The 16105-nt window shown below is 40.3% G+C and overlaps 1 protein-coding gene across 3 annotated transcripts in view; it reads left to right on the forward strand.

Annotated features, from left to right (window-relative positions):
- LHPP (phospholysine phosphohistidine inorganic pyrophosphate phosphatase) overlaps nt 1-16105 on the forward strand; it is a 113533-nt gene that overhangs the window by 2051 nt on the left and 95377 nt on the right. For all 3 annotated transcript variants that reach the window (XR_014510975.1, XM_083439755.1, XM_083439756.1), the window contains exon 2: nt 12498-12685. Coding sequence is in view for 2 of the 3 variants with exons in the window: in XM_083439755.1 (XP_083295881.1) it covers nt 12498-12685 (188 nt within the window). In the remaining variant the exon portion in view is untranslated. The remainder of the gene's footprint in view (nt 1-12497; nt 12686-16105) is intronic.

Genomic DNA, 16105 nt, shown 5'->3' on the forward strand with positions numbered 1-16105 from the left:
CACCAGTATGTTCTGTTGAGTAAGCCTCTTTCAAATAGTTTGCATGTAATGCTAAGCCAAACCATAGTTTAGTGTGAGCAAGTAAGTGTGCAATTTCCTGGATGAAAGATTGAAGCTGTAGCTACTTAGCATTATATGAGGACCAATCAATTGAAGTTGCACAAGAGCACCAAATTATTCTCAATTAGAGAGCCAGTTACCTTTTTCTACTAGAATTGCTGTTTCATAGCTCCCTTTCATTTCAGCCTCTCATTGTGGCATTTCCTGATACCTTGGTGGAAGGAATCATGCTCACATGCAGGGTAGGAAGAAAAGTTCTTTTGGCTCAAATGGGCCACACTTGAAGTACCAGAAATAAATCAAATTGGATATTTTGTAAATTTTATCTGTTCTAAATCTATTCCTTGATCTAAGTTTGCATGTGGTCTCTTTGGACATGTGCAAAACAGTAGGGCAATGCGAAGGCACTTTCCCACTGTGGTTCTTCAGCAAGCGGTATTGTGTTTGTGATCCTGAATGTAGTCTTTAGCTATTATGACTAGTGCCTATCGATATCCTCATCTTCCATGAATTTGTCTAATCCCCTTTTAAAGCTGTCAAAGTTGATGGCCATCAACCACATCTTGTGGTAGCTTATTCCATAGTTTAGCTATGCGCTGCATGTAGAAATGCCTCTGAAAGCCTGTGCTGGATCTCTTGCTGTTCGAGTTCATTGGACGACCTTGGATTCTAGTATTATGAGAGGGGCAGAAATCCTTTTTCTTTTCCCAGACTCTTGTCTCTGCAGATTGCTTTCCCGTTACTTTGCATTTGTTTACTTTCTATTGACTTAAAATTGCGCTGTTTTGTTTTGCGTTTATATTTAGGGTACTTTTCATTTTCCGTTAGTGGGAACTTGTAAAATCCATAAAATAAAGTAAAAATAAAATGGGACTGCTGTAGTGTATGATGCAAGGCCTCTTCTGGTATTACACATATGGACCCAAAATGTGCAGGGAGCCTCCATGGATACAAAAGGCTCCCCACTTCACACAGCTGCCTTCCAGGAGTAGGAAGGCAATAAAAGTGGCAACTGGGTGGGTGGAGTTAGTACCTTCGTTCTTGCTTCCTGCACCCCCTCACGTGTATTGTTGCCCATGTTTGTAGCAGCTGAAATGGGTGGCAGTCTCATTTTGCATAGTCTGACTGTGCAAGTTGCTCTATCTACAGCTTTTTTGGTTATGGAAAATGTGCTGTATTCTTTTGCTGAGAACCAAAATCTATTGAGGCTGTCATGAATAACAGTGGATACTTACATGGAGACTTTGCCCTTTATTTCACATAATTAAGGCAGTGAACTATACATTAATTCTCTGCTTCTCAATTGGAAGAATATTACAAATTGTTTAAACCAAAGAGTTGTCTGTGCTGTCCTTGGAACCTCAGTTGTCTCTATTAGGCTTCGGTGTCTGTTGAGGTTTTTCAGTCGGACTACAAAATAGTAACCATATTGTTCATTGCCGTGCATGCTACAGCTCTTACGAGCTGTAATCTGTGCAGACAACTTAAGCTGTAATTTAACATCAGAAATATGTTGGTTGATATGGCAGCAAAACTAGAGGCTTCAGGCAAAATGGGCGATGCTGGCGTTCTGTTTGAATTGCTGGAAGCCTCTGAGTCCAAGTCGTTCATTAGGGATTAGTATGTTTCAACAGTTAATTTGGCTTCAATGCTTATTTGACCCAAGGGAGAGTGGGAGACCATACTGAATCTTCAAAGTGTGCCTTGACATGCTAACTAATGATGGTCCCCAGGATGTTTAGTCCAAACAGTCAAATACATTTGGGCTAGGTCCGCAGTAGCAGAAGAGCGAGTGAAATTTGCTCAGGCTGAAAATAACTGTTGCATCTTCTGTGGCTGGGAGCCAGTGTTGGGTTATATATATATATAATGCCTGTTCACATTGCTTCCACATACTTGTAGCCTGTCACTATAGTGCAAATTTCTCCTGAGCATGCTTTCCCAATTAGCCTATGAGATAGAAAATGGTTGAAGTCACATGTCTTTATAATGGGAGAATGGTAAGAGAGTCACTGAAATAAATTTCAGAAAGAGGCTTGGATGGGCAGGGTTGGTTTATGACATTTTGCTGCCTAAGGTGAGGGATAAAATGGTTACCCCAAACCCTGTACATTCTAATACAGAAGCTAACGGTGAGGGATAAAATGGTTACCCCAAACCCTGTACATTCTAATACAGAAGCTAACGGGACTGGAAGTTGAATTTTATTTCAACACTGGAAGACAGAATGTCTTCCTACTATTTGCAATTTCCCATGCACCATTGTGGCTGTATTTCTTTCAGACAACTTATTCTTTCATAGCCTGTGAAATTATAAACCTTAATATTATAGCTTCAGGAGTGTGGTTAGTGTGTGTGCTTGTGTATAAGTTCATGTGAGAGATTTTTCTTTCTGCTTCACCAACAACCTTTCCCTTACATCTAATTGAAATGTGTAATTAGCTGAGCTTGGTCTACTGCCTAAAGTCCATCATAAAGAAAATGCCAATTCTGTAATTATGAAAATAAGATGGAAGCATCAAAAACATCCCATCCTTTCTTAGTTTCTGTGTTTGCGAGGGACAATCTAACACTATGGCGAGGGACAATCTAACACTATACGTGTCTCCATGAGTTCAGTGAGACTTCCTTCCAGGGAAATGGGTATGGGATGCATCCTCCGGAACTTAACTTTTTGCAGTGTTTAGGCCGAGGTATAATTATGGAGGGTTGCATGTGCTGGAAAAGAAAAACCAAACTGGAAGTTGAACAGCAACATTTCTCTTTACGTTTGATTAGCCAAGAACAGAATTTGCCTCATTATCCTTATTGCAGAAAAGCTCTTTTATCTAATAACTTGGATTGTTTCTCACAGTGTAATTATGGATGCCAGGATGCATGCAGTTGTCAGAATGATCCAGAGTAATCAAATTTCAATTGCTGAGTGAAATTTCATATTAAGGTTTGATTTATGTATAGCATGCAAAGGTTAACACACTGTGGGCGAGTGCTAATATGTTATAATTTTTATAGCTGGCCATCAGCTTATTTGGTTAAGTGGATTACATGTCATCAAAGAATAGCTCGTTGCATTCCAAAATAGTCACTCTTGTTTTGTCACTTTGTCAAAACATCTGTTGAGTATGCAAGCCTTTGTGTGCTTTTTATAACTTAATATGAAGTGTGACCACGGGCCTATATCCTCTGCCCTTGCTTGTAATTACTTTTATTGTTTTAATAGGCAAGGACACAAGTAAGAATCTTAGTTAAAAGCCCTTATCAAATCAGCTATAGCATCTCCTCTCTTCTGTGCTATTATTGCCCTGATTGGTTTATACAGCATCAACATGAGGCAAGTGATTTGCTTTTCATGTTGCAACCAGTGAGGAGTTGGCCAGTTACAATGCAGAAGGTGGTTAAAGAAGCAATAAAACATGCTCCGCCTGAGACCTGTTATTTGCATTTACAGCTGTATGCTGATAGCATATCCATTAGCATATACATCTGAAAAGCCCACAGCGGTTGGACATTTACAACATCCTGTTGTTTGGCCACTATAGGGCATCTGTTAGCACAACTTTCAACAGCGCTCTTTAAAAGAGGAACGGAAATCTTGGGCATCATGAGGCGGTGGAGCAGCTGGACAGTCCTGTTAGAATAAGATACCTGCAGAGTCTTACAAGGGCAGGATTGCCAGGGAACCTAGCAGAATTGGAATTGTAAAACAATTCAGTATGTAGGGGCGGGTTGCAGGGAGCTAGTACAGATGATCCTGCAAGCAGGTCTACAAAGACCCTGCTTGAGGTGCATGTGAAATAGACATTTCCAGTGGCATCTGCTAGTTTCTATGAGTGGCAGTGATTGGTGATGCTTGACACATCAAGCTGCTTTTTTTTTAGGTAGATAAAATAGCTACACTTTACTTTTGGTATATTGAGGCCGAGTACTTTTATGTTATTCTATATTTTAAATCTTAACATTAATTATTTTAATTTTATGTATTCTGACACACGCTCAATAAATGCAAGAGTTCTAAGACAAGGCACAGTAGCTATATGATCTTTTTACCTTCTCTTTCCATCCCATATATCTTATCCCCTAAGTTAGGGAACAATGTTTTTAATAACAATAATCACGGAAGCATTGGAAATGCACATACGAGTTGTATGCAAGGAGACTCTTCCATACGAAAAGGTACTAAAAACATAAATGCATCAACATATCCCAGGTTGCTTTTCCATTTGCGTAACCAATGTAGCTCCAATACACTATGGCTTTCCATTTTCATGTTTAAAACTAGGGCAATAGAAGGCTGACTACACACGACTCTTTCGGAGACATTATACCACCATGATATTTCTGATCACTGACAAAGCTGAGAATTCAAAATGCTACATTTCCATTCCAGTGCCTTTTTACTCAATTTACAGACCCCTGCATTGCCCCAACATTTTCTTCTAAGCAGATGATCTGTGCTCTTGTAGCATGAATCCCCAAGTAAGGTCAAACCAGTTTGCTGCCACATAATGACAGTATCAAAGTTATTTGGGGGGACATGCTACTGTTGATAAAGCGGTTTTAGTAAATTAGTAAATCATCTGTTAAAACAGGCAGTAGTTCATAGTTCTATTTCCCCTATAAGACCTTTAAAAAAATAATGTATACTAGAGGATAAAACCATCCTTGCAATATTATGATCCCAAAAGAAATGGACACAAAATACCATATATATTGAGTGTGTGTGTGTTTGCAGAATCATGGTAACTTCACAGCTTTTAAAAAAGGTATGAAGCCGATTGAACCATCCACTTTAATTCCAGTTGTAAGGCCTTATTAAAATGAAGCAAAGAATTGCTTCCTTTCTGTTAGTCTCAAGTTAATTGTTTACCAACAGATGTTCTTTATATACGAAGTATAATAATGATTTCACAGTGGAAGTGTTGTATTGGATTTGATTGGCTTGATTGGCTTTTATAGATGATAATTAGTGACTTCAAAGGCAAACCGTTAACTATCCATCAGTATGAAACAAAGGCCAGTGTAATATGATTACTGGATTATATTGCCCATAAAAATGTTGTGATTAAAGCAGCTCAGTATAGTAGTAATGGCAAATAAATTTATTTCCAGGACTGTACAGCTAATTAATTAATAGCTGAACTGCAAAGGTTCATAGGTGTCTTTGGGATAATCAAGGAGGGAAAGCTCTCAATGCCTGTACAGATGAGCCTTTTTCATGCAATTTCAACTTGCAATCAGATCTCAATTACTGTGCTATCAGGCTCAAAGATCAGAGGGCTAATTGGTGAACATTTAATCAGCCACTTGCGTTAATAGATGATAGAACCCCAAGGCTACTAGTTTTAGGCTTTGAATTAGAAGAATAGGATTGAGGGCCCAATACTGTTGGACAGAGCTATGCATCCTTACTAAAGCAGAACAATGTGTTTTTTCTATTGTCACCAGTTGCATGCCTGCTAGCTTTTGATGTAGCTTCAAACTCTGGCTGCTTGGCTCTTCATCTGTTTATCTCTCAAAAATATGTGTGGGATTCTCTCCACCCCACTCCTGCCAGTGGCTATAGTTAGTTTATGCAGGGTATATTATTTTTGGTTCCCAGGAACCCCAAATATTTAGGTGTCAACCTGTGTAGAAAAGCAAAAAAAATAAAAAATAAAAATAAAATAAACGGGGGGGGGGGGGAAGGATCAAGATTTTAGCTTGCTACTTGTTTCCTGTCTAATTTTCTTGTTATGGAGTTAGGTATCATCTCAGTTGCCCTTCTGTTGCTCCAACCTTTGCTGAACCTCTTTTGCCTTTTAGGCAGCTGATGAACTTGCTCCTGTAGCTTTGAAGACCTGTAACGTTCATGACGTTAATATTGAATTGCTGTTGGATAACGTAGCTCTAGTCTGCCCCAGTGCCCCAACTATCTGTGTTGCTATCTAATTATTCATTGCTTGCTGGGTGTGTGGTTTTGCTTCTTTCTGAGAGCTGTATTCTACTTTTGTTAACTGGCATCCTTTTGCAGTTCTGTGATACAACCATACTCATTAAAAATCACCCTCTAGGGTGGCCCAGTTTTCTGCCTCGCATAGTAATACTGACCCTCTTGCCTTCTTGCTGTACATGAGCTTGACACAACTCACCTTTTTTTTTTGCTGCAAGTTTCTGTTATATATCTGCCAACTATCTTTCCTGCTCCTTTTTGGCCTTCCTTTTCTTTAAAAATATTGGAAAATGAGAAGGTGCCTAAGGAAAGACCACAAAGTAGATGAAAGGAAAAGAGGGCATTACCTCTGAACGTAAGCGAGAACTTAATAGATGAAAGTTTTGAGCAAAGACAAGAGAGCATAAAAAGGAAATAAAACTTTGTAATTTAAGGTTACCAGGGTTGAGATAATATGGAAAAGGACTGTGAAAGTAGGTGGATGCCGAAGTCCTTTTAAAGAGAGATATTAAAGATCAAAGCAATTACATTGGTGTCATTTTTTGGTGTAGCTCAGTAAATAACAGAACACTTCCTTGTATTGTTTGTAGAAGCAGGAGTGTTGATAATCTACAGACACATTCCAATATTCTTTGTGCTAGTATTTCCTCGTTTGGCCAGAATTGTGGCTTTGCTTATCATAATTTGATAGATAGATTTTGATGACTTCAGCCTATGATGGGGGGTGCTGGACCTGCTGAACTTTCCTTAGTAGCTGGTAACAGACTGGGAGCCCACTTGCATTCTGTTAATGGCATCATTAATGATTACTTGAAGACCCAGGGATGTAAATAATGTTGATGAATTTGCAGTAAGTTCCCATGGAGTAAAACTGTTCTCTTGCTCTGGTAAGGGAATGCTCAGCCTGAAGAATCTTGCAGAATCTCTATCTTGATAGAAGGGGGTTTCCATAAGTGAGCAACACATGATTGACAGGTGCTTCTGGTTTAACACTGCTTGTTGCCAGACTCGAATTTCAGCCTTAGTACACTTTGTGTATTGGTTCACTGTGACATAAGAAAACTAATTTCCTTCTATGATGCAAACTTTGAGAAACCGCTTCCGCTAATCTCTCTCTCTCTCTCTCTCTCTCTCTCTCTCTCTCTCTCTCACACACACACACACACACACACACCAACAAACCTGAAATTCTTATTTAACAAGTGTGGAAGTCTCATTACACCGAAATGCACAGAATACAAAATGCTGAAAATTAACTAGTTCAGACACAAATGGCTGTTGGAGTTGTGTTTTGGGCTCCTTCCTCCTCTTAAACACTCAGATTCTCCCAAATTTCCTGGTTCATTGCAAACCACAGCTCGACAAAACCTCCAAATCAGGCGAAATGTCATTTCGGCTAAACATATTTTACCACCTGTGTGGAATTGAAAACCATAGTTTAAAGTGGGTTTCCTGTTTTAGTTAAGAGGAAACAATGTTTTGTCATGAACCAGGGAACAAGAGAGAAAATTGGAAGGCATGAGGGAACGGGGAGCATGTGAAACAGAAGCATAGCCTGATGCTTATATCTGGAACAGGATAATGTTTATAATCATAATATCAACTGTCAACCAAACTTTGAACTCGTTGTGTGTCTCCCATAGATTTCTGAGTCTTAAATAGTACTCCTTTTAAAAATCTGAACCTTTGGCAATGTTTCCATTGCACTGTGGACTAGTGAAATATATGAGGCGGTATCATAAATGGAAGCTAACAGGCAAGGGAAACAGAAGTAAGTTTAGGCAGTGAGAATTTTCTGGGCCTAGAAAATAATCTGAAATTGCCTGCTGTAATTCTGACATGGCTAGTGAAGGAGACTGTGTGAAATACAGTGGAACTCGTCTTACGTACCGTCCTCCTTGCGAACGCTGTGGGTTACGAGCTCCACTAACCCGGAAGTAGATGCCCCTTGTTGTGAACTTTGCCCCGGGATGCAAGCAGAAGTCGCGCACCAGCAGCGCGGCAGCAGCAGGAGGCGCCATTAGCGAAAGCGCGCCTCATGTTATGAGTGGTTTCAGGTTACAAACGGACCTCCAGAACGGATTAAGTTCGTAACCAGAGGTAGCACTGTGAAGGGAATTTCTATGCCAAGAAAAATAGTAAATGATGAAGCACCATATCTACAAGTGGGAATTTGAAACAACTTGTATATCTCTGCTTATATATACAACAATAAGAAATTTTCTAGTTCCCCAGTTCACCCTTTCCATCATAATTGTGGATACATCCCTGAGTTTCTTCATGTTATGGGTGTGGTATGAGGAGATATATGAAAATATTTTTAATTTCAGTGAGGAGCTGTCCCTTATGCTATGCCAGTTCTTTGAACTGACCTTTACCTCATTCTGACAGAACAGGACAAGACTCTGAGTGACAATGTCCCACAATGCAATTACTGTGCGTCAGATGAGCTGGTCCCTTACAAATCACCTCGAACTTTACACATCTGCTGGCTGTCAGCATCTGCCAGGTTCATTCACCCGAAAATAATGAAAAAAAACTCTCATTATTGTGCCATAACAGGTAAAGTGTTAGGACAATTATTGGACATCCTGAGTGACCTTGTACAGTCTTAGCCAACTGCCCTTGCCAACATATTTTTGGGTCAGCCTATGGGTATGTAAAATAGAAACCCTCTTCCCCCACCCCTGCCTGATTTTAGATGACATACAGGTTATGACACAAGTTGGGAGTGGGAGAGAAGAGAGAAATCTGGGGATCCTGTCAGAGCATCGTTATTTTCTAAATTGCTGCTGCGCCTTCTAGAAAAAGGAAAAACAAAGTGAAGATTCAAACTCAATTGCTAAGGTGAATTCACTTGCAAATCTAGGACTTAGTACATTCCCCCTCCCCCCTTTTATATTTGACTTCAGTTTATAATGACTACTGGCAAACCTCAGATATATTTGGGTTCGGTTCCAGACCAGTGCAATAAAGCGAATATTGCAATAAACTGGTACACAGTATGTAGTAGAAATGATTGATTCCTTGTAAATTAACACCACTTTGCAATATTTAGCTGCTTCAAGCAGTGCTTTTGCAAAGGGCTTTAATCTCTGCTCATCTGTTGATGAGTGGGGATTAAATCCTGCTGCCATAGCTGTGTGATCTTGTTTCCTGCTGGGAACAGGGCATGCAGCCAATGCAGGGTTAAGCCCTATTTCTCCAACTCATCAGCTGACATTACCAGTGACATCAGCTGGTGAGTTCATGTGTGTGGGGGGGGGATTGCTTCGCAGACCAAATTGGACCCCTAGTGGGCCAAGATTAACCCATGGACCAGGGGTTCCTCACCTCTGTAATACAGGTTGAAAAGAGAGGTTAACTTCCAGTCTTAAACATATAAGTGCCAGTAAGAATATTGGCAGTGCTGCCTACCTAACAGACTTTATGTGAGCCAGGGCTTATGAGGATTTAGTCTTGCATTCTGTTTTCAGTGCCAAAGCTCAGTCCTGAAACTTCCCAGGGTGAATAACAGCTTCAGGGTAATTTAACCCCTTCCCCTCCCCTCATTCTGGGGTCCCAGATACCCCTATGGTTCTTACTTAAACCTTGACACATAAATTACAGCTCCCATAGTTTGGTCCTCAGAGTCAAGATACCAAGTGGCTTGGCAGTCCTAGAAAGCCTGATGCAATGGAACTTCTTTATCTTCGTTTCTGTCATACGGGTGTGTGCAATGCCACATACCTTTCTTCTATGGTTTTCTTTTCAGTTCTGTGGTTGTACTTGTCAGAAGAGTATGTTCTCAAAATGTTGGTAGTGTCAGAGATTTTCTAAAAAGTTGGTGCGCTTTGCTGCAAAACGAGTTGTCAGCGGACCTAGTTCAGCTCCATGCATGCTGAATGTCTGCATTACAACCATTTTTCCTTCTCTTAATTCAGACAAATAATAATAATAATAATAATAATAATAATAATAATAATAATAATAATAATTTATTATTTGTACCCCGCCCATCTGGCTGGGTTTCCCCAGCCACTCTGGGCGGCTTCCATAGAAACAAAAAATACAGTAAAATATCACAGATTAAAAACTTCCCTGAACAGGGCTGCCTTAAGATGTCTTCTAAATGTCAGGTAGTTATTTATCGCTTTGACATCTGCTGGGAGGGCGTTCCACAGGGCGGGCGCCACTACCGAGAAGGCCCTCTGCCTGGTTCCCTGTAGCTTTGCTCTTAGGGCAGTTCCTAAGTCATGGATGGTAGCATCCAAATGAAATGAAAATGAAAATACACCAAAGAGGAGATACTCAGCTGAGTGCAGGTTTGACCCAGCCATTGTTATTCCGTTTCCAGTTGTTGTTGAACCTTCTTTACCAGTTCTGTTTGATTATGGTTCAGCACACCTGGCACTTGGCAAACCTTCCATCTGGAATTGCCCCTACACTTAAGATCTCAAGTAAGGCATTGCTGCATTGATTGTAACTCTCTTCGCTGCCTTCCTATATTGATACAGTGTATTGGCCCAATTTCATTGACAATTCAGGTGGCCAGCAATACCTAATAGCTGTTTGAGTTAATCATGTCCTACAGTTATTATTTCATATATGTGGCAATACAAGTTGTTCTTTAAGCTAGATTGTTAGAATCCTAGAATTAACTCTGAACACCTTTGCTGCATTTAAAATATATTATTATTATTTTGTTTTTATACTCCAGTGTAAACTATATTTGGAATAACAGATGTGAAGTACTGTCATCTAACTGTCACACCAATTGTTCATTGTTCTGAGAAGGTCACATCATAATTCATTAACAGTAATTATTCCCTGGGTACACGCTGCACTTCTTTACCTCAATTGCTTCATTAGCCCATGAGTGATTCTCACATTCGTTGCTGCAATCAATGAAGATATATTTATAATGTACAAGTGGATGCTATTAGTTACAATATATTAACTGCCTAATTTAAAATGGAAAAGCTATCTTTATGAAGGGCAATTAACCACTAAGTGTAATTGATAATTCACATACCTATGATTAGGAAAGACAAATAATGCCAAAAGAATGATTCTGGAGACGACATCTTTGGACATTTTAAATGGTCATAAGATGTGTGTGTCGTGCCCCCTCCCCCCCCCTGCTCCTGCCATGGGACCACATTTTTCAGAATTGCTTCTGATAGATATATTTTGCTTGAATTTACTTAATATGTTATACTTAACACAAAAGGTATGGATTTTGACCTCTTTGAAAAATCATCTTATTTCCACACTCTCTTATTTTATTATTATTTAATATGATTATATACATGCTTCAGCATACAAATTCCACATCCTTTACAAACCTAATATGAACAGATATAAGTAAATATACCAATCATTCTTCAATCTCATCAACAAATAATTGTATACTGGGCAGAGCAACCCACCCCCTGATCTGCTGTTGAGCGAGGCAGATATATTCTTCCATCTAGCATTGCTCAGCTCTGCCACTGCAGAGCTCCTTAATGAACCCCTCCAACTGTGGGTAGGTGGAAGTGTAATCCAGGCTTGTTTGCTGCATCAGCCTGTGATGTGGCATAAAAAACAACAACAGGATTTCTCGCCCTGCTTCTTCTGCCCTGGCCAGTGTGAACAATTGGGTTGTGTGTGCAGTGTAGCTCCACCACTCTGTGATGGCTTCCTGCAGGCCTGGTAGGTTTAGGTAACCCATTATTCTTTCCTCTTTTATGAAACTGAACCTAACTCTTCATTAATTTAACCCTTTAAGGGAATCTTTACTAATGTTTAAAAAATGCTCAACATTTATTCCAACATTTTATTTACCAAACCAATGGTTTTGGTACCTCTGTATCTCGCCCCCCCCCCCCCCACCAAATGCTGGAATACTAATGCCACCCAATATGGTCCAATGAAATTTTTATACCTGTTCTCTCCTTAACCTTTATTAATATTTGTAAACAAAAATTATTAACAGTTCTTAATAACTGGACATTTCTGCTGCATAAGAAATGATGACTATATCTCCAACATTCATCTTTCTTTGCATAAATCCTTTTAAACCCAACCCCCCCCCCCCCCCTGGTGTCATGTACCATCTAGCTATATTTTAAAACATTCTGAACTAAATTTTCTTTTGGTCTAGCTTGGTCCTACACGGGTTCCCATACTTTGTTAGAAATGCCTTTATTTTCACAGTCAAAATGGTATTCAGGTGCCATTTTGAGGCGCTTGCCAACTCAGAAGTTCTTATAGCACAAGTTTATGTTTGAGTTTATGTTTACTTGGAAATAATCCCCAGTGTGTTGTATCACTCCCTATATAATCTATAGATGGAGCCAGAAAGTTGCATGGATACTGTTTGGTGCTCCAATTATATATATATATATATATATTGAATGCAAACAACATAATAATCTGACTCTTTACATATGAGTTTGTAATACATTCTTCTCATCTTCTCATTTATTTAAATTCTGAATTCTGTAGCTGATTGATTTAATGTCTCACCATTTTGCTCTGTCAGGATCAAGACATCTGGTCTTAAGCTGCGGTTCTGCACCAATGAAACTCAAGCTACGCGAGACAAGTTTGTAGGAAAGTTGCAGCATCTGGGCTTTGACATTGGGGTGGATGAAGTCACTGCTCCAGCACCAGCAGCATGCCGAATCCTGAAGGAACGCCACCTGAGGCCACACCTGCTTGTACATGATGGTATGTTAGTGTTTAATGCTTTGTACAGACTTGCTGCTAATAACAGTGGAGGTGGGCACTTTAAATGTGGTGCAGTCTTATTTTTGCAGTGGGAATGAAGACATTTCAAGGCATACATGTTTTCAGGTCTATGGGTTAGATCCAGGAGCTCCACTCCTTTGTGCATAATGCCTCTTCTGCTCAGGGTAGTGCTGTTTTACACTTTGCATTAGGGCGTTTCAAAGAAAATGAAAACTCAGCCCCAAAATGTGCTTCAACTAGAGTGTTTGCAAACTCTTGCAGAAGCATGATAGCTCCTATAATGCCTGATTATTAGGCTGTGTGAAGTCTTGCACTAGTCTTGCACAAGTGTTTGATGAGCAGCATTAGTAGTTACTTTTCTTCTGCACCTTATCCAGCCACCTTCTTGAACTGGGAATGACAGGGAAGGAGAACCATTGAGGTAAAATTTATAGAACATGCAATTAGAAAACATCATTTTTGCTTTCTATAACACCACAATAGCATATATTCTTGTTTTGCTATCAAGCTGCTTTCACATGGACCTGGCAAGCTGAATATCTAGGGAGCTGGTCTTTTTGCTTACCATCATAGGAAGATGCTTCCATGTTCTGACTTTCAGCTTTGAGATCTAACACAATGTGCCCTGTGTATCACCTAAGTGAATTTTCCACACAGTACCAGAGGTTCCTGAGGATGTCAAGTCACTTTCTGCTGCACTTGGAATGAAGCACAGCAGAGACTAATTTATCTGCTTTGGCCTCACTGGCCCCAGTCTTATTTTAGTGCCCCATCCTCACTAGGAAGACTATTGGCAGGCTGGTTAATGGTTAATAGGACAGTGTAACAGCTGTTCTTCACAGAGAGCTCTTTCCCCCTGAATCTCTTAGTCTCTCATCTTTAGCACACCCTTGCCTTGTTACTCATTATGTGCTTTTTTACATGAGCCCAGTACCTGTCCACAGTTCCTCATCCTGGCCATGCCTGCCTTTTGGCTGTTTGCCCTGTTGTTTGAAGACCTGGCTTGGGTCATGGTTCCTAGATCTTGTCCTTTCTTGTCTTCTTTGTGGTCCTGATTTTCCTAGCTATTCTCATGAAACCAGCTTCCATGTCTAGCCATGGACTAGGATTGCCCTTCCTTTTCCTGTGATAAAATCACTAAAGTTGAGGTCTGAGGGCCTCAGCTGGCCCCTCCAGCAGATGGCTGTATCTGGTCTATGCAGCTGGAAATGAAAAACTTGATTGATCTGGCTCAGGAGATTAAACAACAACATGGTTGTAGTTGATGCGCATGGCTTAGTCCCTTACGTTACAAAAATTGGGTTGTCTTAACTTCTGGATCGACCAGGGTGCTCATGGGATTTCACTGGAGAGCAACCCGTCAACCTAATTATAAGTACAGTAATGTTTGACTATGTTTCTGACTAGACTTCTCAAGATCTTATGCCTATGTGCTCCTTGAGAGAACAGTGTTTGGGAATTGTGGATGAAGAGGTGCCAGGCTGAAAGTGCAGGTTGCAGGAGAGAGATGAAGGAAGAGGTTGCCCTCAAGATCAGGCAGGGAAAGAAGGGGCGGCAGCATTAATTGAGGAAATGAAAGGTGAGGGAATAAAAAAGGCAGAGCTTCAAAATGATACTGAAAGGGGAGGGGAATAAATACTGGAGGATGCAATTATGTCCCTTTCTGTGTAACCACAACCTAAAATGAGGAAACTGTTAATGAGAAAGTTGTTATCTGTTCTGTTTTATCATAATCCCTGCAGGGATTCATTCCAAACATGTTGTCTTGTAATGACTGCCTGGGTGAAAAGCTGCTTATCTACTTGTTATGTCCAAACATATTGGGCATATTGTATTTTCCAGTAAACTGTATTTCATTTAGTGTTGTGCTGAACCTTTTGCTCCCATCTGTTTTTTGGCAGCTTGAAGAGGGTGGGAGATGAAGTAAAGTGGCCTTTGGGGAGATGGGATGGGGAACCTCTAATAAATTTTGTGGGGGGCAGCAGAAAGGTTTATTTGTACTTTTTCTTTGATAAGATACGAAAAAAGAAGAAACAATAAATAGTACCCATGTTGAAAACAAAACAGAACATTACAGAAATTGTTATTGTAGTTAACTAGACCTTAACCTAATATGGTATTTATAAAAATAAAGGGTTTACTTTATTAAACAGCATGAAGCCCTTAGCACAAAAGCTCACATATTTCTAGTATTTCCTAGAAGACCATGCGACCATGCAGTGCGTGGTGGATAACATTGGTCTTTCTAGGACATGGTGTCAGGGTGTAAGCTTTTGTGCAAAGAGTTCTATACCACTGCAAGCACAAGTGGGCTCTTCTAGTGGGCTTTTTAAAAAGTTCCATGTTTTAGAAAAGCTCATTCATGTTTGCAGCAGTGCAGGGCTCTTGGCACTAAGGTGTCCTAGAAAGGCCATGTTACTATAGAGGAGAAAAAAGGGTTTGAAGAGGTAAAAAGTCTGATCAGCCAACTGATACATTTATTAATGCAATGCAGACCCTCAACCTATAAAATTTCTCCAGAGTTTTTGTTTGTTTTTCCACAAAATAGGCAGAACAAACAATGAGACCTTGTGAAATAAGGACTAGGGCTTGATGCAACAGTAGTTCTAATTTGAGCATCAATTTTTAAAACTTGAATTCTTCTTCTTCACCATCAATACCACGGTTTCAGATATGCCAATTTGCCTTGTAATTCAAAAGAGTCACTTTTGGAAATACAGCTGATGTACACTTTTGTTCTTCAGTTTCATCCAAAAACATAACAAAAATGCTGAGCTGCAACTTTGGGGTGTCAAGTTCATTCCAAATGACGATTATCTGCTTGCAGTCTCATAGATGCACTTGCTTGGTTCTCCAGCAGTCAAGTGTCTGCATTCTGAGATGTGCTGCGGCTTGTGACCTGACCTTAGGTCTTGCACTGCTAGCAAAGAAGTGCTCGGAATGAGGATGCGTTTCACTGGAATAAAGCATAATTTTACACTGGTATCGCAACAAAGGTGTGCCAGTTAGGTAACATCAAAAGGGAACATTTTGATTTCGATGTTTCAGAATTTAGCAGCATGTAATGCAGAATAGCCTGCCAACCTAGCAGTTCGAAAGCACTCTTAAGTGCAAGTAGATAAATAGGGACCGCTTACTAGCGGGAAGGTAAACGGCGTTTCCGTGTGCGGCTCTGGCTCGCCAGAGCAGCTTTGTCACGCTGGCCACGTGACCTGGAAGTGTCTCTGGACAGCGCTGGCCCCCAGCCTCTTGAGTGAGATGGGCGCACAACCCTAGAGTCTGTCAAGACTGGCCCGTACGGGCAGGGGTACCTTTACCTTTAATGCAGAATAAAGGTAAAGGGACCCCTGACCATTAGGTCCAGTCGCAGATGACTCTGGGGTTGCTGCGCTCATCTCG

The sequence above is a fragment of the Podarcis tiliguerta genome (genome assembly GCF_965153285.1).
Source record: "Podarcis tiliguerta genome assembly, chromosome: 5".
In the NCBI taxonomy this organism is placed as follows: domain Eukaryota; kingdom Metazoa; phylum Chordata; class Lepidosauria; order Squamata; family Lacertidae; genus Podarcis; species Podarcis tiliguerta.